This window comes from Drosophila hydei, unplaced genomic scaffold, assembly GCF_003285905.1.
Source record: "Drosophila hydei strain 15085-1641.00,03,60 unplaced genomic scaffold, DhydRS2 tig00000060-arrow-pilon, whole genome shotgun sequence".
Taxonomy (NCBI): Eukaryota; Metazoa; Arthropoda; class Insecta; order Diptera; family Drosophilidae; genus Drosophila; species Drosophila hydei.
The window spans coordinates 3,165,452-3,187,359 of NW_022045656.1; the positions used below are offsets into that span (position 1 = coordinate 3,165,452).

General features: G+C 39.0%; 3 protein-coding genes across 8 annotated transcripts; all 3 read right to left on the reverse strand.

Moving 5' to 3' along the window:
• Positions 1 to 146: 146 nt before the first annotated feature.
• Positions 147 to 11,925, reverse strand: LOC111593935 (sterol regulatory element-binding protein cleavage-activating protein). Its single transcript, XM_023307018.2, has 7 exons — positions 11,657 to 11,925; positions 6,703 to 7,053; positions 6,399 to 6,582; positions 1,679 to 3,986; positions 1,047 to 1,249; positions 636 to 990; positions 147 to 572 (listed from the first exon to the last, which is right to left on the reverse strand). The coding sequence occupies exons 1-7, from the start codon at positions 11,923 to 11,925 to the stop codon at positions 394 to 396; spliced, it is 3,849 nt and encodes a 1,282-aa protein (XP_023162786.1). The 3' UTR covers positions 147 to 393.
• A 1,131-nt stretch (positions 11,926 to 13,056) lies between these two features.
• LOC111593284 (transmembrane protein 164) lies at positions 13,057 to 18,854 on the reverse strand. Of its 4 annotated transcripts, none has more exons than XM_023305986.2 (5): positions 18,770 to 18,854; positions 15,685 to 16,069; positions 15,065 to 15,257; positions 14,896 to 14,996; positions 13,057 to 13,761 (listed from the first exon to the last, which is right to left on the reverse strand). In XM_023305986.2, the coding sequence occupies exons 2-5, from the start codon at positions 16,018 to 16,020 to the stop codon at positions 13,420 to 13,422; spliced, it is 972 nt and encodes a 323-aa protein (XP_023161754.1). In that variant the 5' UTR covers positions 16,021 to 16,069; positions 18,770 to 18,854; the 3' UTR covers positions 13,057 to 13,419. The 4 variants fall into 4 exon arrangements, with proteins under 4 accessions (XP_023161754.1, XP_023161728.1, XP_023161745.1 ...); XM_023305960.2 differs by having other exon boundaries at positions 18,662 to 18,840; XM_023305977.2 differs by lacking the exon at positions 18,770 to 18,854 and adding an exon at positions 17,755 to 17,874.
• Positions 18,855 to 19,781: 927 nt separating this feature from the next.
• On the reverse strand, positions 19,782 to 21,887 carry LOC111593153 (facilitated trehalose transporter Tret1-like). Of its 3 annotated transcripts, none has more exons than XM_023305773.2 (2): positions 20,596 to 21,887; positions 19,782 to 20,075 (listed from the first exon to the last, which is right to left on the reverse strand). In XM_023305773.2, the coding sequence occupies exons 1-2, from the start codon at positions 21,824 to 21,826 to the stop codon at positions 20,029 to 20,031; spliced, it is 1,278 nt and encodes a 425-aa protein (XP_023161541.2). In that variant the 5' UTR covers positions 21,827 to 21,887; the 3' UTR covers positions 19,782 to 20,028. The 3 variants fall into 3 exon arrangements, with proteins under 3 accessions (XP_023161541.2, XP_023161527.2, XP_023161535.2); XM_023305759.2 differs by having other exon boundaries at positions 19,783 to 20,075; positions 20,509 to 21,887; XM_023305767.2 differs by lacking the exon at positions 19,782 to 20,075 and having other exon boundaries at positions 20,114 to 21,887.
• Between the last annotated feature and the right edge of the window lie 21 nt (positions 21,888 to 21,908).

Below are 21,908 nucleotides of genomic sequence, written 5' to 3' on the forward strand. Positions count from 1 at the left end.
AATATAGTATATAAAATATAGATAATTTAATATTTTGTCGTTTTTTGTTAGGCTGAGGCGCTTTAAGACACTATGTATTATTACATATATTTATGTTATACAAACATATATATAAATATATATTCCATTCAGTGATATTTGTAGATTAGTTGTTATACATTACATACTTAACAAAATAGAGCTATGCTAGAGTTATGTAGCTAGATATAAAGGAATAAACACAACGCCACGTCAAATAGAGATAAAGATAACCCTTAAGAATATAAATTAAATTAATGAATGCGTCAATTAGATTACATTTTGTTTTAAGATTAAATCAAACAGAGAGCAAATGGTAACCTAAACGTGTTAAGAGCTAAAAATTTAAATTCTCGAATTTATTTTCTAGTTTTATTAGTGACACTTGTCCGCCACAATGGGAAAGCGTACGACGCGTATCTCGTTGCCATAGTCACAGACCACGGAGTCACAGGCGAGCATCATAAACTTGGGACACATCTGTAAATTGGCAAAGTCTAGCTTTACCTCCCGCGCCGGCTGACCAGTGCGCACATCCCACACAATAAGAGAGCCTAAAAGACGATTACACAATTAGCACATTTACCAATAGGTGTATAATATTGCAATTAGCTTACCCATCTTGCTGGTGACCAGCAGCGAGGGCGTCAACATTAACAGACTCGAATAAGCATTCGAGATTTTAATGGTCGTCAGCAGATTCCCCTGAAAGCGTTCCCACACACAAATCCGCTCATCGGTGCCCAGCGAAATCACATAGCTGGGCGCACAGGCCAGGCAACTAACCGCTCCATCATGAGCTTGTATATTGTACATGCAGGCGCCAGTAAATAGATCCCACACACAGAGCAGGCCATCCTGTGAGCCAGAGCCCCCCGTGCCAGGCTGCCAGCGATCAACAAAGAGGCAAGTCACAGGACCACAATGTCCATGCAGTGTATACTCCATATCAGATTTATTCAGACAATACACCTGCAAGCAACAAATACCTATTAGTACAGATCCCCGAAAGGTGTCACTTAACGCACCTTTAGTGTATGATCCTGACTGCCCGTGAAGACCATGTCATTGACCACCTGCATGCAAGTAATTGGTTGCTGATGTGCCAATCGCACGCCCTCCAGGGTAATTTTCATTTCCTCCTTCGTGGTCTTCTGCGCAGCATCCTGCTGACGCTGCTGTTGCTGCATCATCAGCCCGATGCTACCCGTAGAGCCAGTGCGCACATGTGCTTTAAAAAAAGATAAAGTAAATAGAATATATAGTATTGAAAATTAATGATAAGCAATATAAATAATACTCGCAAAAGATCTTTTCATAAATATCAAAAATAATTTGAATTTAATTTTAACATGAAGAGAGGATATAGAAGATGAAGGTCATGTCAAGACTGTGAGAACATTTACACTTGCTGTGACATCGTTTCAACTGTTGCCCTTCCAACAGCGAATCGATATATTTATAACGCAGACAGACAGGAAGAATAGTTCAGATCAAGTGAATTTTTCAATCGTGACATAGTTAGTTTAACAGTGATTCGGTTACAGCGTACTTTTTAACAGCGCACTAACAGAATGACTGCGATAAGGAAGGTCAACTCTTGCTTTAAACATTTAATTCACTTTTGGCAAAGCAAAAATTAGCTAATTTTAAGACTTACTACGTCTGTAGGCGGACGTAAAGCCCCAATCAATCTGTTTGCCTTTGTAGTATGTTTCCAGCCGATAGAAATCGAGACGTCCGTTGAGGCGCGCCACAATCACACGATCCCCATTCAAATGGATGTGAGTAATGCCCTGATTTCGTTTCGCATCCTCCTGATAGGCACACTTGAGCACACCGGCTGGTACCTCCCACAGCTCGACACGGCCATTTGCACAGCCAACGGCAATGAGATTATCAAAATAGTCCAAACACCAGACTGGCGATGTGGGCAGCTTGCGCAGCAGGGTCTGCCCGTCCTGTCTCGGATGCGCTATCTGCATATCACCACGTCCAATGCTGGCTAGCTGCTGACCGGTTCGTCCATCCCAGACTCGAATTTGACCCTTCAAGCAGCAGCTGATGATGTAGTTGCCATCACAGGCCAAACACTCGATGCGGTGCTTGTGCCCCGCTATTTGCGTGGGCACACCCTCCAGAATGTGTTCGGTCTCCTTGTAGGGCACCTCCGATTCATGCCAGCTGGAACGCCATTCAGCATAGTTGCGCGTGCAGATGCAGCGATAAAACACGACCATCGTGTAGCACAGCACGAAAATGCTAATGCAGCAAAGCAGCACGGCAAAGAATATCTCCATGGGGCTCTTCGGCACAAGTGGTGTGCCTCCAGCCATGACCGTAGGTGATTCCCGCCTTGCATCATCGTCATTGAAGTCCAGTGGATCCAGAGCAGCGGCCAATGCCTTCCATTGAAAGTTCTGCTGCAGTTGCTCCTGTGGATTGCGCATTAATGTTGCCAGCTCCGGGGATATGGCATGCGTCAGCCGTATGGTCGGCAGCAGGGTAACATATTGTCCACTCAGGGAGACATTGTACTGTTTCATTATGGTAGACCAATGAAAATTGGATAGAAAATAGTTTAGCTCAAAGTTGGGATAACGCAGGCGCAGCATCTCCGCTGCCGTCTCATTGATATCATGCAGTGGCTGTTCCGTCGTTGGGATCAAGTAGCTGGGCGTGCTGCCCAACCGTTCGCCGGCTGGTTTAAATCCTTTGAGGAAACTGCTGACAGCGCCGCGTGTCGCTTGCAAATGACGTTGCAGCTCGTAGGCGGTGCTCATCGAGCCATTATTCTGCATGCTGAACAGCTGCTCCAGACATCCCGAATTGTAGACAATCGAGCATATCCACACAATCATCCAGATCATAAAGGCGCGCTGAAAAAAACGCGTGCGTGCCCAGAAATTAACAATCTTAATGCGCTTGGGTATGCGAGCTTCCTGTGCAGTATGACCGGCATGTCCATTCACCAGCTGACCACGATCTCCAGCATCCGCGAAGCATAACTTCGGATGCGACTGGGAGCGTTGGAAGGTGCCCGGAACGAAGGGCAGCAAGGGCGACGGCGGCGGTGGTGCAGCGCCAAAGAAACGAAACTCCTGACGAGCCATCGAACCACCGCTAGCCTGTCCATTGCCGAGCGTACAGCTGAGCATCATCTTGGGCAAGTGTTTGGCCTCTGTGGTGTATTCCGCCCGCTTAATATTCATCGCCAGTATGGTAGAAAAGAGCAGCATTTGCAGCATGAAATCCGAGAGTAATCCAACAATCGCAAATACGCAAAACTCTTGTATGACCGGCACAAAGGTGGCCAGTCCAATGGTCAGGATGGTGATCTCTGTGAGCAGCGTCTTCGATATATGCCAGCCCTCCTTGCTCAAGGCTTGAGCGACGCGAATTTTCACATCGAACGTGCCATCCATGGACACGACGCTCTTCGTTATAACCAGGCTATTCTCCAGACCGACTAATATAACCAAATATGGAAATATATCCTTGGATTGCAACGATATGGTCAGTCCAAAGAAGAAGCACAAGCCCAGCGACATGGCCAGGCTGCCAGATGTGGTCAACACACTGCACAGAGCCAGCAACACGCGCGATCTAAACACGTCCATCTTGCGCACCGAGAAGTAGACATAGACAAATACCAGTACAAACGCCACGGATAACGGCAGAAATTCCCAGATTTTAAATTCGCCTGGATAAAAGATGTACGTGATGGTCGGTTCCTCCTCATCTTCAGCCGCAGATGGCGCTGGTGACACGCTCAATGGTGGATAGTAGCGCAATAGTTTCTCCTTCAGTGTCTCCAAGTATTCCGGATCATTCTTATTCAGAATCAGCGTCAGGGCGTATTGTATTATGCGCGAGCGGGCACGCAAAGGATAACGCTTGAAGCCCGTATCCTGCATGGGCAATCCGAATAGCATTTCAGCCGCAGACACTTTCGATTTTTGTAAGTTCTAAAAGGGAAAGACAGAAAACAAAGTTCAATTAGATCGGCATAGATAATGTTCATTTAGTTAAATAATTGATCGACCCGATCGAGCCTCTTATCTATGTTGTACCTCCCAGCCGGACTTTGCTACTATTGTTATAATGAGACACAAGACATGTGAGTCACTTAGATTGGTAATAGAAATAAATTAAGGGTATCATCTATCTAATTGCACACGTAATATTAATGATTGATGCATGATTGATCAGATTTCTCCTCTCTCTTAACATCACATACTCAATTTTTCAAATGGAATTTGGAGAATAGCGTTTCTTTAAGTAAAGCAACATTTATCAATTGCTCTTATCTAGTTCTTTATCAATTAGCTAAACTTTTAAACTTATTTTAACTCAGATAAAGGCTCCTAACTAAATTTGTTTAATATATACATATAGTATTCAGATTTTCATTAGACTCTATTTTTGTTCAAGTTATGAAAGCATAAAATACGCAACAATAATTTATAGTTTATCAATAATGCTTCATTTTTTATAGAGGTGAGTTATTTTATAGATTACAATTTAAGTTTTTGTTTAATAGAAAACATGTTTTCTTGCTAAATTGAAACTTGCAAAGACGTTAAAAGAAATATTTAATCAATCTCAATTTCAATTGCTTTCAGCAGACATCAAGTTCTTAATAAATCCAGTGGAATGAGCAAAACTAATTTTCGTTATATTTTAAGTTCTCCAGACGATATGATTTCTGTGTAATTTAGGAAATCAGATTTGTCTCCCAATCTAACAACTAGCTACACGAGTGAGCTTATCAAAATTCTCATTTATTTGATTTCCATTTAACAAGCGTTAAATTCAAATCCTATTTCTGACTTATCGAACACTTACCAACCCGTCATTGCTACTTAAATATTTTTCGTTAATTTGAATCAGCCCACAACACAATCTAAGCCTTGACGCTGTTGGCTATTATCTTTTGCTTCATTACGAAAAGGTTTGGCTAAAAGCTTTTATTCTTCTAATCTCTTTAATTGTAAATATATTTTCATTGAGTTCTTATCTAATAATTGTTTTTGTTTTTGTTTTGGCATGCCTCTTCACGAAACTTCCTAAGTATCAAATGTATTCATAGCGTTTTTTTATCAGCTTAGGAAACCTAAAAGAAGTGTATTAATATTTTATATACTCAGGAACTTTCCATAATTGTCTGAGGTACATGAGTGTGGTCAATGAAATCATAACAATGTTGAATCCAATTTCCCGCCACCGAATGAATGCCAAAACAGAAATTTAATGACTCATAAAGCTTAAGGCGTTGAGAGATAAGTATCTATATATAAACAAATCTACACACTCATATCAACAGGTGAGTCTCGATTGTGTGCGCCTTTTCATTAGCACAATCAACAAGTTAGTGTAGTTGGGCTATCAAGAGGAGCAAACAGAGAATAACAAAGGCCTGCCCCGTTTGCAATTGAGACTCGCCAAGCGTTATGCATAATACGCACACACACACACCCACACACATATTTGCACATGCGAAATAATTGCAATGCGTTAGCAGACGGCGCTAAAAAGGCCTTTTCATATGCATTCGAGGCAATTTAATAGCGGCTAAAAGTGAATTTGTTCGATATCTTTTAATTTGCTCGTGTTAATTGAGACTTTTAGAGAATGAAACAATTTATAATGGGTATTTATGGGCATTTAGTGTGCATATTAAGTTAACATTCGCTTGTATTTAACATGTTAAACTAACAGAATCAATATTAACTTAACAAGCAACGAGGCAAATCTGAGCTGCTAAGCTGTGACGTAAATAGCTTACATGATGCCAACGAGTGCGTCGCTTATTGTATAACATCAACATTCTAAAAGTTAAAACTAAATTATGATCTCAATACAGATCTAGCACTTGATTTACAATCCAATTTGTAGCGTGAAGTAAAGAATCAGAGACAACGATGCTAAGCTACTAATATGACAATAAAACATTGTTGAACCTTCTTGTCAGCTTTCATGTGCCCTCAAATTGCATTTAACATGCACCATTTGAATTAACAGCGACATTTAAAGTGCAGGTATTCAAGGGGCTATTAAGCAACTCAAACGGGTATAGTCAAATCGTGTACAGCTCATTTTAGCAGCTTGCACACGTATCGATGGCAAGCCTAATCAACAGCTGGCTACCATTTTCCAAAATAGTTTAGCCATAACGCTTGACTGATAAGGCGCTGGGGGTTAAGCAACTAGCAAAACAGCCTTTTAGCTAATTAAATGTGTTCCAGTCAAAGTGCAGTACAGATTTTATGAAAAATGACGAGAGCTTGGGCAAATACAATTAACTGACTGTCAGCATGATGAAATCCATTAGCCACATACACAGACACACACACGCACAGACACTCGCACACACTTACATGATACTGAAAGATGGTATTTAGTATATTGGTATCTCTGGTAAAATTCTGTGCATTCTGTGTCCACAGATTCGCCGGGGATAACAATAGACAGCCATATTCGGGGAAGATCTGTTCCAATTGACTCTGGGCACCGCGCTTCACATTGTCCACATGCAAACAGTTTTGCTCCAATGTGCGTTGACTGCAAGGGAATTTGATTCAATTAAAGGCAATGTCATATTTATATATATATATATATATATATATATATAGATCTATATATAAGTATATATATATATATATACATATCGTGTCAACTTACTTCTCGCTGCTCTGATGATTGCGCACAATTTCGAGCAATTTAAAAACTTCATAAAGCGGCGCTCGGAACGCATCCATTAGCTGCATTTCATCTGCCCAAGGCAACACGCTCGCTCGCAGCGTTATCTGTTGCACGTAGAAGGCCGGACTGCTCTGCGCCCAGGGTAGGCCGCCCCCGCCGCCCCCTCCACTGTTGCCACCACCGCTGCTCGCATTGAATGATGCACTGGCTCCACTTTGATTATGGGCGGCTGCATCCTCTTCGCCAAAGAGCGGCGTATAGCGTCCCTCATAAGGCAAAACGATCTTGGTGGGTATTGTGCCAGGCAAAGGTATATTCATCAGCGGATAGCTAGAGAGTGAGAGTTAGAGAGAGAGAGAATGAGAGACAATGCGAAAGAGATAGAAGAGAGATGCTTTTAATAGGCCCATTAAACGAATCTAGTTAATTCAGCTATTTTCGGAGCAGGCGCGTGTTTGACTCTATTATACCCTGTAACCATTTAAGTTATTTGATAGTTCAGGTGATTGCACATAATAAGCAAATAGTGTACTATGAATAGTTATTACAACTTATAATAGTTAAATATTTAAGCAATTTTGTATAACTACTTAGAATCGATGGCAAAGTCAATTTATGCTAATATCGCTATAATCATTGCTTATCATTATATAATCATTATACAATTATAATAATCATTATTTATCGTTTCACAGAATTTTATCTTATATATATAATATTTAATGAGTATTATAATCTATAGATGCTTAATGAGATTTTATGCCTTATATACAATCACTTATATATAAAACTAAAGCCTATGTATATTTTTCATTTATAAAGTAAAGCTTTCTGATTGGTTATACATAAAGCGAAATATTTGAACGGCTTAGATTTGAAATTAAGTTATCCAATTTATTTATTATATTTATTCTAAGTGCTTTTGAATTTCCATTCCATATAATACTCTATTCTAATTTTATTTGGACTTTTTACAATTCTATTCAATTCTCATTTAAATTTTTATTTTTACATGTTTCCAACTCATTTCCTAATCGTATTTTATTGAACATTTTAAATTTGATAAATTTTTTTTTTTATTATAAACTATCTTATGTATACTTTTAATACATTTTCTTTCCCATTCTGCAGTCTCTTGCAATACTAGTTCTCATTTCTACAGGGTAGCACCCAGTCAAGCACACTTATCTTGACCACTCCAAGCAGTTGCTGCCTTTTATACTAGCGATCGTTAAGTTTGTCATCAAACGCGTGTGTAACAAACGATTTCCCAAAATACACATATGCATACATACATATGTTCTATGAACTTATATATTTGATTTATCAACAATTCAGTTTAACGCTCAGCATTTCATATATTCAAGGTTAGCAGGCCACGGCGAGAACAACAACAGCTATAACCGAAATACGACCGAGCCCAACTGATAAGAGATTAAGCAAAGTAACCAAATAAATATAAAACATTTGCTGCATTACACCAGCGATAAGGCGGAGGCAGACGCGGCGGTTGGTTGGCAACTGCAAACTAATGAGGGCTTCACATTAAGCTAAAGGTGAAAAAAGAAAGCGAGCGAGAGGGAGACTGAGGGAGACAGTTTGATAGATCCAAACAATTCTATAATAGAGCAAATAAGAGCGCTCTAGTCGAGGCTGGTCGACTAGCAGCTGCCCTAAGCGTTGCACAGCGCTGATATTCCAATCACGCACGCACGCACGCATTAACACGCGCCGCATAAGCTTTGCTATGAAAGCTGAGTTGTTGAATATCTTTTCTTGTAGATGAGCTTTCTTTATCAAATTTGCGGAATGAATTAATGACATTGACATGTGTGTATTTGCCAAAGAATTTAAAATAGATTTATATTTAGATTTATATTTATTTAAGAAAAGAATGAGGAATCATAATTCCAAAATAGACAAAATCTTTTAAGTTATAACTGGAAGCCCCCATTAGGCTGAAAGCATTCGTCTTTTGAGGTATTCAAGTCAATCGATTTTCATCTATAATAACGAAATGGCATAAATGATCGGTAAAAAATATAGCCTTGGGCTGCGAAGGGTATACTTATAATATATAAAATAAGTTTCAAATTTTAAGTCTCTAGCTTTTGTGGTTTCCAAATTTGCACACACGGACGGACAGAGGGACACAGCTAGATCGACTCATCTTAAGAATATATATATTTTGTGTGGTCTGCCACGCCTTCTTCTCCCTGTTGTATATATTTTCACAAAACCATTATGACCTGAATTCAGAATTTCATTGGGTCACGCTGTATTAAAAACAAGAAGCTTGATGTTAGTTTAAACTTTAACAGTGGATTATTTAACAGGCAAGTTAAGTTAAAATGTTAAGCCGACGTAAATGTTAGACTGAAATGTTAACTAATTGGAGACTTAAATCAAGCATCAGAAAGTATTGGAATAGGATTTCTATTATTTGTTACGGATTCGAATCACAGATTGAGACCGAAAAGCATATTCCGCGCAATCAAAAGTGTCAAGATAATCAAATGAAATCAATAAATAAATACAGATCAGGAAGTGCTCGAAAAATAATTATAGTATAGTTTGTTTTTTAGAACAGCCTTGCTATGCTCTATAAGGCCGCCTGGAATTCTATATATTAAAATTCGTGCATGAAATGGAACAAGCGCCACATGTGTAGCGCCACACACATTAATAATGAATGTGTGTGTGAGAGAAGGAATGTGTGTATGAGTGTGTATTATTGAATTATTCAATAATTTTAATTATCTATTGGACACTGTGCCGCAACCTGAGCATTTTTGGGGCCAGTCTGGGGTCTAGACATTGTTTATTTATTTGTTCATCGTTTCAAGTTGATAAAAATCTATAGTGCGCGTGGCTCTATGCGAAATCGAACAGATTTATGAACAAATAGACGAATGTACACGCATACATATATACATAATTGGAACGTTTAGCAAATCTAAAAATAAATATCTGGTTGGAATTTTTAATATGTCGACGAAAAGGTGCTTTAATTGAGGCATCAAATTGTGATCTAGATATAGCTCTATATAAGAAATAATATATATTTAAATCTGTATCATAATCCATTGAATTTGTAGCAAACAACTATATAGTATGCATTTGTGCATTTCAGGCTTATCTGCAACAAATTCAATTTATTTATTATTATTGTGTATAAATATATATATATATGTATATGAATGCTTTTTTTTTTTGAATAACTCCATTGACGCATGCCGGCTTGAGATTTCCGAGTTCAATTATTTGTGCTGATAATTAACATTATAATCTAAATGCAAGTCGCGCACATATGTAATCAGTATTTGTCACTATTTTAATGGGAAAACAGAGGAAACACAAAAGCTTTTCATGATGATATTTTCATACACACGTTTTTTTGGAGCACTCAAAAAAACTGAAAAAAGTCTTTTTTTTTCAGCTATTATATAATATTTAATGGTGTGCTTCAGTAATCTTTAATGAATAAATTATGTATTAGCTCTAAAAAGAATTTAATTAACTTTAGATTTGGCAACGCTCTCGGCTAATTCAAGTTTACCTAATAATTAACTATTTAGAAGGCGCGTTTGGCTTATGGACAACAATGGACATGTTGGGGCGCTACTGTCTACTCATTCACTATTGAATATCCATTATACGAGATCCAAAACATTGAAAGATAGAGTTTTAGCCCATTTGCCACACCCCCAATAGGCATATATATCCGTTTTGGCAACTCAATAGAGCAGGTCACAAATAACATACTGGATCAATTTTGAGTTTAGAGTTACAGTTTAGCAGTGGGTGTAGACGTCTAATGTTTGCCCAATCCTTAGAAGAGGCTTCCAGTAGTGTAACTGGACTTAGCTCGAAATTTTTGGAAGTTATAGGGTATTTTTTATATGCCCCGCCCCATTAGATATCAATAAAGGAAGTCGATAGTAACTCAATAATTTAATTTTTAGAGGATAAAAACTTTTGCGGTTTATATATGTATTTGTCTATATTTGGGTGCGAGTTATATAGTTATACAATTATTAGCGGCGAAAAGTTTGCAAGCAGCAGCAAGATGGATATTTCATAAAACCAATATACTCCTTTCACTTTGGGAATGAGTATAATGCAAGCTTTAGAACACTGCTAGAGCATTCACATTTTGCCGCTTTGACTGTTTAAAGTTTCTAAAGTCTAGTTTTAAAAAATGTTATAATACTGAGTCATTTTTGTTTGATCTGAAATGCGATAAAAAATAAATGGGCTTTAGACATGCAATTCTCGCACAGGGGTTGTTCATCCTGTGGGACAGTGGGAATTACGCATATGTGTTATATAATGCATGTATGTATTTCTTTATGTACATATATTTGGCAAACAACTCTCGCTAATAAGCAAGTTGCCAAATTTGTTTGATTTCTCGGAATTTGGTTAGCGATACCTACACTAGTATAACAAAGGGTATATTTGAAAAAAAAAACAAGCACAAAAAAACAAAGTTATCAACTAGTAAATACCCTTTATATAAAGTCAGCTTAGAGCTTAACTAAGACATTTTACAAAACACACTATAAATCGAATATTTATCGATTTGAAGTATGACAACCAAGTTAATACCAATTGCTAGTGCTAAAGCGATATTTAATCCATAAAAAATACTTAGTTGCCTATCTTTATTGAAAGTTAATTGTCAATTTCTCAAAACACGATCTACAAAAATAGAACCGTGTAAATCAAAAAAGCTAAATAAAAACAGTTATATTGGCTTTGTTACAAGGAACTGTATTTCGTAACTAATGCAGACTAAATAGCGCGAATTATCGATTATTTCAGGAAGTAAATGGCTCTTTATGAAATGAAATGATACATATTAAATGGTTTATTTCTTAAATTTCTTATCGCTATTTTCAAATGTTATAGGGTATTTGAGAGAACTTACCACGAAAGCAATATCGCCATTAGGGCAATGCTGGAAGCGCATGTCGGATAGCTGGATAAAAATAAGCCGTGCTTATAGTAGAAATGCGACACCGAAGCCGGCAGACCGGATGAACTAGACGCCGTTGTTGAGGTGGCTGCGTTTGACGTTGGTGGTGAATTGATTTTAAGCTTTGGCGATTTACCGTTGCCATTTGCAGTTAATGGCAGCGACGCAGACGCCGCAGCCGCAGCTGCTGTCTTGGCAGAGCCATCTGTTGCGGCTGCCATGCCGCCTATGCACAGCCTCTCTCACACACAGATATCTAGTGAGAGAGCGCACGCGACCGGAATTTACAACACACACGCACACAGAAGAGATATTGGAGTGCGAACGAGCGAGTGTGGTGAGCTATAGCGTCGGTTCTAAACGTAAACTTTGAGTTTTGGCCTTACCAACTTTTCAATGCCAAAAATTACGCAATTTCGCATATGCAACGCATCATTTGCGTAGGCAACGGGAACAGCAGCAGCGGCAGCGATTTTATTTATTAATAGCTTTGATTTAGGTTTTGCCGCTGCCGTCGTCGCTTTGATTTTCACTTGTATAAGAATATCGACACATTTTTGCATTCTGTTGTCTATTGATTTTTCTTTTTCTTGCGCTTCATTCGCACCTTTTGGCCTCCGTTTGTGGTTGTTGCTTCTGTTATTGTTGTTGCTGCTGTTGTTAATTAATTGACATTTTCGCGCATCTTCACAGGCCGCGCGCGCACACACATACACACTCACAATTGCGCACGTATACACGCACACACACCCATCCACAGGTTCACGCTCACATTTGCATGCACATTCAATTTATGTATGCATACGATTTATGTTATTGCTGTTGTTATTGTTATTAGTGCTGCTGATACTTATTGTTATCAAATTATCACTTATTAAAATAGCTTTTCGCCAATTTTTCAAATTCTCATACGCTCAGCACTTTTTTCCTTTGCGTTCTAGCTGGCTTTTTTCGGGTGCCCTTTTTGGTATTTTTGCACGACTGCGACGTAGAAAGTTTAACAGAGCATTTTCAATGTTTAGCCATTAGTTGTTAACGCCAATGAATCCTCTATCTTGCACCTTATGTATTTTGCACGATATATTTGCTGCAGTTGTGTAATTTTGTTGTTATATTAAACACGTTTTTGCTTGCGGCTGACGGACAAGCTCGAGCGTACTCACGTCACGATAACTTTGAAAGAACAACATAAAACAGCTGAGCAGAGCTAAGAGCCGAACCACTGTGGGCACCCCAAAAACATTTAGCTTTGCTCAATTGATAATGTTAATATCGATATACTTAACGTAAACAGGGTGACCAGTTGAAATGTTAAATTCTAATAATTTAAATTCGATTTGCTTAGTGTTTGATTATTTATTTAATTTTTAAAGGGCGCTTACGTTTAAAAATGTACATATTATTGTATGCCTTTTGATTTTACACCAAAAATCAAATGTAAAATTGCAATATAATTGAACAAGTTAGAACCACTCGAACTGTTTCATTTCATTTGAAGCAAACCTCAATGAGCATAAATCTTAATCTGAATATTATATACACTTTAACTGCTTTTTGTTTCGCAACAGCTCCAAACTAGACTAGCTACAAAGTGTCACTGGCTCCAGGAGAAGCCATGCCACAACTCTTGCTGTTGCTGCTAGTTCAAATAAGAGTCTATAAATTGACGGGTATACTCGACTTAGACATATCCTGCTGCCCTTGTCAGCGCTGTACTAGTCAATCTTGGTGGTCGGCATGGTGTACTCAGCCGTTATTGACTCTGCCGACATATACTCCTGCTGCGCCGGCAGCTGATGATATAGCGCACGATCCGATCCCGATACCGATCCCGATCCCGTCTGCATATAAGTCTCACAACCCTCGGCAACAGCATTGTTGTGCACGCCATTCTCGTTGGCGCGGCACTTCCTCGAGCCAAAGATCAGGGCGGTGCCCTTGCTGAGCAGCGGACAAAGCAGCGCCTGATGACAGCAGGCAAACAGTCTGTAGTTCTGGCCCTGGAACGGATCCGACATAGCTGCGCACAGCATGTGATCCAAGTTGATGCCAGTCAGCTGCAAAGCCAAAGACAAATTTCTATTAATAACAATTAATTAATAACAATCAAACTAAACGGCGCCAAAGAGCATAAAACCTTCTTCATAAGGTAACTATTCGAAATCCCCAAAAAGTTTTTCAGCAATTTGAAAATATATTTTCTAGACAAATTTTCAGCTCATTTAAAAGTCAATTGCACTGCATTTAGTCACCTTTAACTAGCTGATATATTCTTCTTCTTCTTTACACTCTACTTAAATACATCACAAATCGTATATTCCAGTTGTCATTAGAATAAGTTAAGCTTTTCATCAATTGGTTGAGTGAATCTGATGGAGAACTCATCCCAGAGCCACAGGCCAAAGAGTTTTAAAGATTTTTAAGTAAAGAATTCCAAGAAAACTTCATCAAATATAAAATCGGACTGCTTTTAGTCAAGACTTTTTCTGCTTTATAAGAAATGAACTATTTTGGATAATGTTGCTCTAAGCAGCACTTTATTAATAACTCAAACGCAAAGCATTTCCCTAGCAACAACAGATTAACTGCGCCAGCAGAGGATACAAAAAGGCTGAGTATTATGAGCAGCAGGTGCAGCAGGTGTTACTGCTTTGAGAACCCTAAAATCGTACATATTTGATTACACATTTCTGCATCTATAAGAGCATAAAACTAATTGAATCCAAGCTAAACTTGAAGAGCTTCATTCACATCTCGAATCTCGCTTAATTCAAAAGTTATAATAATGCAACGAGAACTGAGCAAAGGCCCCAATGTATCTGTGCATACCTTTTCTAAGCCCACATAAGCCTTGGACTGCTCTGCCAAATTTTTATGCATTTCAAAGAAAACTTTCGACTAAACAAACACTTGGAAAATTGTGGATTAAAAGTTCCTGTCGAACCTCAAAAGTTATCAAGCCTTTAAATAACTATATAAAACCACATTCGATAATGAGAAAGCCAAAGAGTTTTTATACGTTTTTCAGCTCTACTATAAAAGGCGCAGTCAACCACAAACTCATTCTGTAAGCTTAAAGCAGTTCAAAGGGCCAAACACAGTTGCCGCTCTGTTGTTATATCATCAATCAGTCAGTAAATCAGTTCGTCAATCAACCTATTTGCAGCAATAATCTTAAAGCTGTGACTTACTATGGAAAGCGGCGAGAGCAGCACAAAATGATAGAAGAGCATGAAGGCGGTGCCTATTTTCGACCACTTGAAGTCGCCCAGATCCTCGATGGTGTAGGCGCCTAGAAGCAGATGCGATTGACTATGTTAGATTGATCATTGATTGACCGATTCTATATCAGCTAGTTACCACTTCTCAAGATGTATATGGGTATAAGGTAGAGCAGAGCATGCTGTATCCAGTAGGTGGCCTGCTCGAAGGGATAGGTGCGACCCTCCACCTCCGGAAATAAGAAGGCAAGGAAAGGTCCATTCAAATTGCTCATCTGAATGCGAAACAAGGCGGTTGTTGTCTTCGTGGGCTTGGCAGCCAGCAGATAGATCTGGAAATACATATGAGAATTATACAGAGAGATATGTGTATAGCTAATGGAATGGATGGGCATTGAGTACAGTCAACTGTTCAGGTAATAGGGAACATTAAGAGGTTTAACCTAGTTGTAATTTAGACAACGTTTGAACTTAGGATGCTTAAGTTCCAAATGCAAGTAGGAATACTCTAGAGGAAAGTGCCCAGCTAGCAGATACCTCCACTTCCTAATAAGTAATACATATATATATAAATACATAGACAAATAGACATACATATATACAACCATTCCTACATACATACATACATAATGGCATCCATCCCTTCATGAAGATTAGTGATAATATAAACATGTTTAGGTAATCAATTGGCTTGATATATATCTCTTAAGACTGATGGGTAGACAGATTTATACGTAACTAAGCCCAAATGGATCTCACCTGGAGACACGTTTGCACATGACAAGGATTCAGTGCAAAGATCATCGAGCCGCCGGACAGCTTGAAGCCCATCTCGATGCCAAAGATCACGGACATGGCAATGAGCAGCAGCAGACGCAGCGGACTGTGCGGCTTCTGGATCTCGTGTGTGGGCGGCAATCGTATGGGAGCCAAGCGCTTCCACGATCCATGCATGATATAGATGAACACGGCCGAGAGCAGTGCCGTTTCGGTCCAGCGTCGTCGATCGGTCATATAGTTAATGCACTCGGGTCCCGTTGTCCTGGGTATTTCATCAGTAATGCCACCCACAGCCCAGTCCCAGTTCCAATCCATTTTGCCTCAATGTGTCTGTGTCTTGCTCTGGCCTCAACGCTCCAAGGAACTGCAATGAAGAAATGGGGTAAAACCTTTAGCAACAAACCCCCAACTCGGCTGGCATTGAAAGGTAACCGCATTGCGTGTCGCTAACAACCCAAAAGGCATAAAAAAGATAAAGAAAATTGTTTTTTGTTTGTAAAGCGTTTAAATAAATTGCTTGGCGCAAGCCTTCCAAGCTAACTCCACTAGGCCCACAAATCCAAACCTCAGAAATACACTCACTCAGGCTATTCAAATATTTCTTGAAATACATACGAAAGAAATTCACTTTAATTATTTGATACGAAACCATTTCCTATGGTTGGAAATACTCAAAATACCCCGTGGAGTAATGCCCACAGCGCAGCGACGCTACGGAAGAGTATTCAAGCTGCGACTTTTTTCTCTTCGCTTCTCTTTTATTTCCGTCTTTGTTACGGAAATCGTGAAATGCGACGAGGCGAAGGCAACAAATATTAATGCCAAACAGGTGAACGCTAAGCTCAGTCGCCCACGCCCAATCTCAGCCCCTCGCAACCTACAACACACTTCCCACCCCCTCGCATTCTTTTGCTGGCCAGCTGTCATGTGGGAAGCGTTGCATACATGGGCGTGGCACGTGCATTGCATTGCGGCTTGCTTGTTGAATTTGCAGCAATAAAATGAAGAGCCGGCAAGGAGGTCAGCAGTTGGGCAGGATTTGGGGGGGCCGAGTTGTGCTCTATGGCTATATATTAGAAAACTAAATTGAAAATGAATTGTTGTCAACGTTGACAGCTGCTGCAGCTGCGGCTAAACTTGGCCGAGTGCCAAGATAGAAGGCCAGATGCCAGATACCTGACGCCAGATGGCCAGCCAGTGTGACAGTCGCAATACCCTCCCTATATCCATTCACAGTTCGCTTACCTTGGCAGCCTGCCTTGAAGCAGCAACCATTATGCATACACACATACATCTATCAATTGATGGCTATACAAATGATACGCACTGACTTATAGCAAACAAAATGCTTAACTAGGGAGCACTCAATATTTTGACCAGCAGTGTACCACTATTTACAAAGAGTGCATATTTTAATGCCTACTTTCCAGCGTTCGTTTGATGTTGAATGGAAAGCACACATACACTCACTGATGCACGTACATACAAGCATGTAAAGTAACACACATACAAGCATTTGCAGACAGACAATAAACAGCCGTTATTGTAGTTTTCATTGTCAAGAACATGCAAAGAGAGCAATCGCATATGCAAGCGAGACAGAAAGAGAGAGCGCAACGGCTGCAATAGGAACAAAGTAAATGTTTACAAGGTTTTTGAATGGAGACACCAGGCTGCGGCGGCGGCAGCGGCTGCGGCAGCAAAGCTTGGCTGACAAGCGCCATTTGTGTCAGCTGTTTGCTAAAAGCAAGCGGCAGAGGGCGCCACCCCATTAACACAGCAGCCCTTAGCTAATTCGATTTTCCAATGAGTTTAATACTGTAAATAACCTAATTAGCAAAAGACCTATAATTAAACTGTAGATTTGCTTAAAATATTTATTTACTGTTAATAATTTTACACTCTTGCGTATCGCTATTAATACACACGGCCACGTGATTGCTCAAAAAGCTCTACGCGATACCTGAACCCACTTTTTTTCTACTTTAGACACATTTGTGTTTATATGAGAGCACTTTTTGATTTATTTATATTTATGCACTAGCTCACTTATGAAATTGCATTGTGAATTGCCTCGAATTGAAAAAGAGCCACGACAAAATAAATGGAAATTTATATTGGGAGCGAAAAACAAAACGCGTTGCAACGTCTACTGTAAATGCGGCTGCAATTCTTACTGAATTGCTGTTGACGCTCTGTCTGTTCTTATTCCCCAATTGGGGGTTGTTTCCGGTTGTGATTTGTTTTCGACTCCTTATAAGACATTTCACATAGGTCTCCACACTTAGGTGTGCGTTGGCTTATACTAAAATTTAATAGTACAAACAACAGCTGATTGTGATATATATATTTTTTTCTTTTAGCTCCAACTGCTTTTTAAAAGTTGACTAAAATATAAATCAAATTGAAACAGGTTGCCTCATAGAGTGTTCGTTGCTGCTTTCAAGTCCTTAAGCGTAAGCATATTCACCACAGCGTTAACAGAGCCAAATTTACCACCCTGTAAAACCACTCAGAGAGTGAACGCTTTTTGCGCTCTCTTTATGGCACTTGTATGTGAAACGAGGTCTCTGGCAATTTGGCGCCAAAACAACGGATAAACGGCGAGCAAAACAACAACATACATACGTACACAAAAGCACATTTACAGAAAGATATATGTAAATATATCTATATGGAGATAGCTGCATTTATGCGTATGTATGTGTACATGAACGTACATATATGTATGAACAGACAAATTGGATTATAAGCAGACAAGAAATGCGAACACGAACGAAAACAAATGATCTGCTCAGAGAAGCTTTACCCATAATTATGAGATACATACTTATATATCTATAATTAAGTGTATATGTATTTATGTCTGCACTTGAGTATGTGCATGTGTATGTGAGTCAGTGCATAGTCAGTAATGTAATTAATTTTAACAGTATATTATTGTATGTAAACGCACTTCTGGTGTATTATAAATACGTTGATTTAAATTCAAATTTTATATATTTTCTTTCTATGCTTTAAGTCCCGCCCAGAGCTTGCTATTGTTGAAAACACGCGACTTTACCGTTAGCAACCGAAATAGGCAAACGCGCGTATGTAACTGTAATTAAGCGTGTACTGAAGAAGAACAACGGAACAGAACCACAACATTAACGAGAATGCACAAAACGAATGTGGCTGACTTTTAGATGACCTATAGACACAAGATCAGAAATTGCGTTAATTCCTGTGTTTTCTGACGCTTAGTATGGAAATTATCAGAGCTCGAAGATGTCATTCATATTATATATAATTTGTATAAATAGCATAATTTTAAAATAAGCTAAATTTTGTTGGCATATTATTGTTAGATATAATATATAATAAGAAAATTTATTTAAAAAAAATAAGTCAAATTTAGATATTTAACATTTAATATTTGGTGAAATATGAACTACTCTACATGTGTTATTTAAAGGGTATTCGAACCTCATGCGACAAAGCTAGTGGCATTATATCTATGGCAAATGAAAAAAAAAGTGCGAGCAGAACAGCAATAGACACATTCATGTAAATCAAATTAGCCAACTGCAGAAATGATTTATTTACAGTTATGGGACACATCAAATATTCCATTGTCGTTTCCCAAACCTATTCCCAATAAAAGTGGCTAACAGTTGCCCCTGAATAGGTTACTCGCATATGTATACGTATGTATGTGAACAGCGACGTCTTTAATAATTAAACTAATCGATAAATCGATATGACGAATGTTAATCAATCACCTGATGTAGCGTGAGCGAAATGGATCCAACTGTTTGAATAACGGTACTTACGAAATGCGAGCAGAGTTGCACTGGAAGAAAATCCGCACAAACATATAGTTTGTCAAGAATCTCTTTACACCCGGAAAAAAATAAAATTTTTGACTAGATGAATGATATTTTATATATCATAACACTAAGTGAAATTATGTATATTCTATTTATAATAAAATCTATAAATAAATAATTTGGGAAATAATTGCATTTGGAATATAATTACATTTGGGAATTAAGTATCTCATTGAACAAATAATCAAATGATTCTTAAAAGTAAAACGATGTCGCAGTTCCACTTGAATTGTTCACCACAGGCACATCATCTCTCCTGATGTACTTCGGAATATTCGAATATAGATTCTTACCATTTGGCAATGAATTGGAGCCAATAAGTTTAATCTGAGAAATCCGTACTATTAATACGTCGTTTCCATTCCGGGCATGCTGATTGGAGAACAAATGAGTATATGCATCCCTCAGGAGTTGTATTCAGCATAAGTATCATCATTGACGACCATTCTACTTAAATCATTAACCTTATTGTACTTGCGCCTTTTATACGACAATTTGCTTATATGTAAATAAAAGACAGATTTTTTTTTAATCTTACTAAGGTTAATTAGTCTATTTGTGTATCATGTAGTCTATTATATTGGAATTGTGTCTTGTCTAAAGGTTTGAAAATGACAAAAAGAGAATTTGACTGTTCTTAAGTAGTCGAATTAGCTGTTTTTAAGCATCTTTTTGACTATGAACCTTAAATCTCTTATATGTCTGAGGATCACACTACATATATATATATGCATCTTAATTAGATTAATTCTTATACGTCTCACTTTTCACCGACTGTCGAAGTGACAGCTATATATAGATATATGAATGGATACATACATATATAAAGTGCGTGGGAGTATGTAAATATGAGTATGCATATATATGTCTATACATATACATATATATATATATGTGTTTAAGTGATGTCGAACTCCTCAAATAGGCTTGCCTTGGAGCTCTTCTTGGATTTCAGCCAAAGTTTTGCCTTTTGTCTCCGGCACAACGAAAGTGAAAAAGAAGGCGAGCAGTGCGATACCTGCGAAAATCCAAAAGGTTATAGCCGGTCCGGCAACACTTAAGCATATCGGAAACAATTTTGTGACAGTGAATCCAAATATCCAATTCAGTGTGCCACAAATGGCAGCACACAGAGGCTTCACATCTTCCGCAAATATTTCAGCCATGATCAGCCACGGCAAGTAACCAAAGCCCATCGAGAAGGCAAAGACAAATATGCAAATCGCCAATATTGGCATCCAGCCTACGTTCTTATCCCTTAGCCAATGAAAGTACGCTCCCATCAGGAAATGCATTACGCACATTACTGCAGCGGCGACAAACAGGAATATGCGGCGGCCGCAGCGATCGATGAACATGATAGCAGGTGCGACGGCAATACAACCTACAATTCCGAGTATAATGGTGCAGACCTCCGACGGTATTCCGGTTTTGGCCTCCTCAAAAATGCTTGTCGAATAGAAGGCAATCGCATTAATGCCAATAAATTGTTGCAGTGCCATCAGCGTTATCGAAATGCCAAGGCCCTTGAGGGTGGTCTTGCGACCCATAGCTTTGCGTATATTAACTTTCTCTTTTTTGATCTCAATAGAAATGGCTTGAATATCTGCGCTTATGTCCGCATCTTTGCCACGCAGCCAATGCAAAGCCTTCTCGGCCTTATCCGTCTTGCCTTTCTGAACGTAATACGCCGGCGTTTCGGGCATCCATATGAACAAAAGGAAATATACAAGGGGCACGACAGTGGAAAAGATATTAAAGATGAATAAAGGGACGTAGGCACCGACGGTGTAACTTATTAATATGCCAATTGTAAGCCATAGCTGATAGAAAGAGCCCATTACGCCGCGATTTTTCACCTCGGATATTTCCGTACAATAGATTTGCACCAGTACACAATAGACGCCAACCGATGCACCCGTTACGTATCGCCCCAGCTGTACCATTAGGACATGTGTAGCCGCCGTGATCAAGAGCCAGCCCAGCATTAATGGAATCAAAATCGCTATCATCACCATTTTCCGCCCTAAGACGCCAGCCATATAGCCAACCGGTAGGCAGGTGGATGCAGCTCCCAGAGTCATCAGCGAGGCAATCCACCCAAATTCGTCGCTGGTGGGCACAAATGAGTATCCTTTTCCCTTTGCTATTAGCATTTCCGCAGGACCCGACCAGCCCATGACCATGCCCAAGCACAGAGCCCCAAGTGAGCCAATCAAACCGGCAACATATTGCCTTTTTAAACACATATGTAAATAATAAAACTAGTAATTCCGAAATTTAAAAAAAAAAAATATTTTTCTTTAGACAAATGTGTATATGTGTGTGTTT

Coding starts and splice junctions, on each gene's coding strand:
- LOC111593935 (XM_023307018.2), bottom strand. CDS start 11,925: ATGGCAGCCGCAACAGATGGCTCTGCCAAGACAGCAGCTGCGGCTGCG. Junction 7,054..11,656: donor ATGGCGATATTGCTTTCGTG/GTAAGTTCTCTC, acceptor CTCACTCTCTAG/CTATCCGCTGATGAATATAC. Junction 573..635: donor GCTGGTCACCAGCAAGATGG/GTAAGCTAATTG, acceptor ATCGTCTTTTAG/GCTCTCTTATTGTGTGGGAT.
- LOC111593284 (XM_023305986.2), bottom strand. CDS start 16,020: ATGGATTGGAACTGGGACTGGGCTGTGGGTGGCATTACTGATGAAATA. Junction 14,997..15,064: donor CATATACATCTTGAGAAGTG/GTAACTAGCTGA, acceptor ATCTGCTTCTAG/GCGCCTACACCATCGAGGAT. Junction 13,762..14,895: donor TGCTCTCGCCGCTTTCCATA/GTAAGTCACAGC, acceptor TTGGCTTTGCAG/CTGACTGGCATCAACTTGGA.
- LOC111593153 (XM_023305759.2), bottom strand. CDS start 21,826: ATGTGTTTAAAAAGGCAATATGTTGCCGGTTTGATTGGCTCACTTGGG. Junction 20,076..20,508: donor AATCCAAGAAGAGCTCCAAG/GCAAGCCTATTT, acceptor TTTACATATAAG/CAAATTGTCGTATAAAAGGC.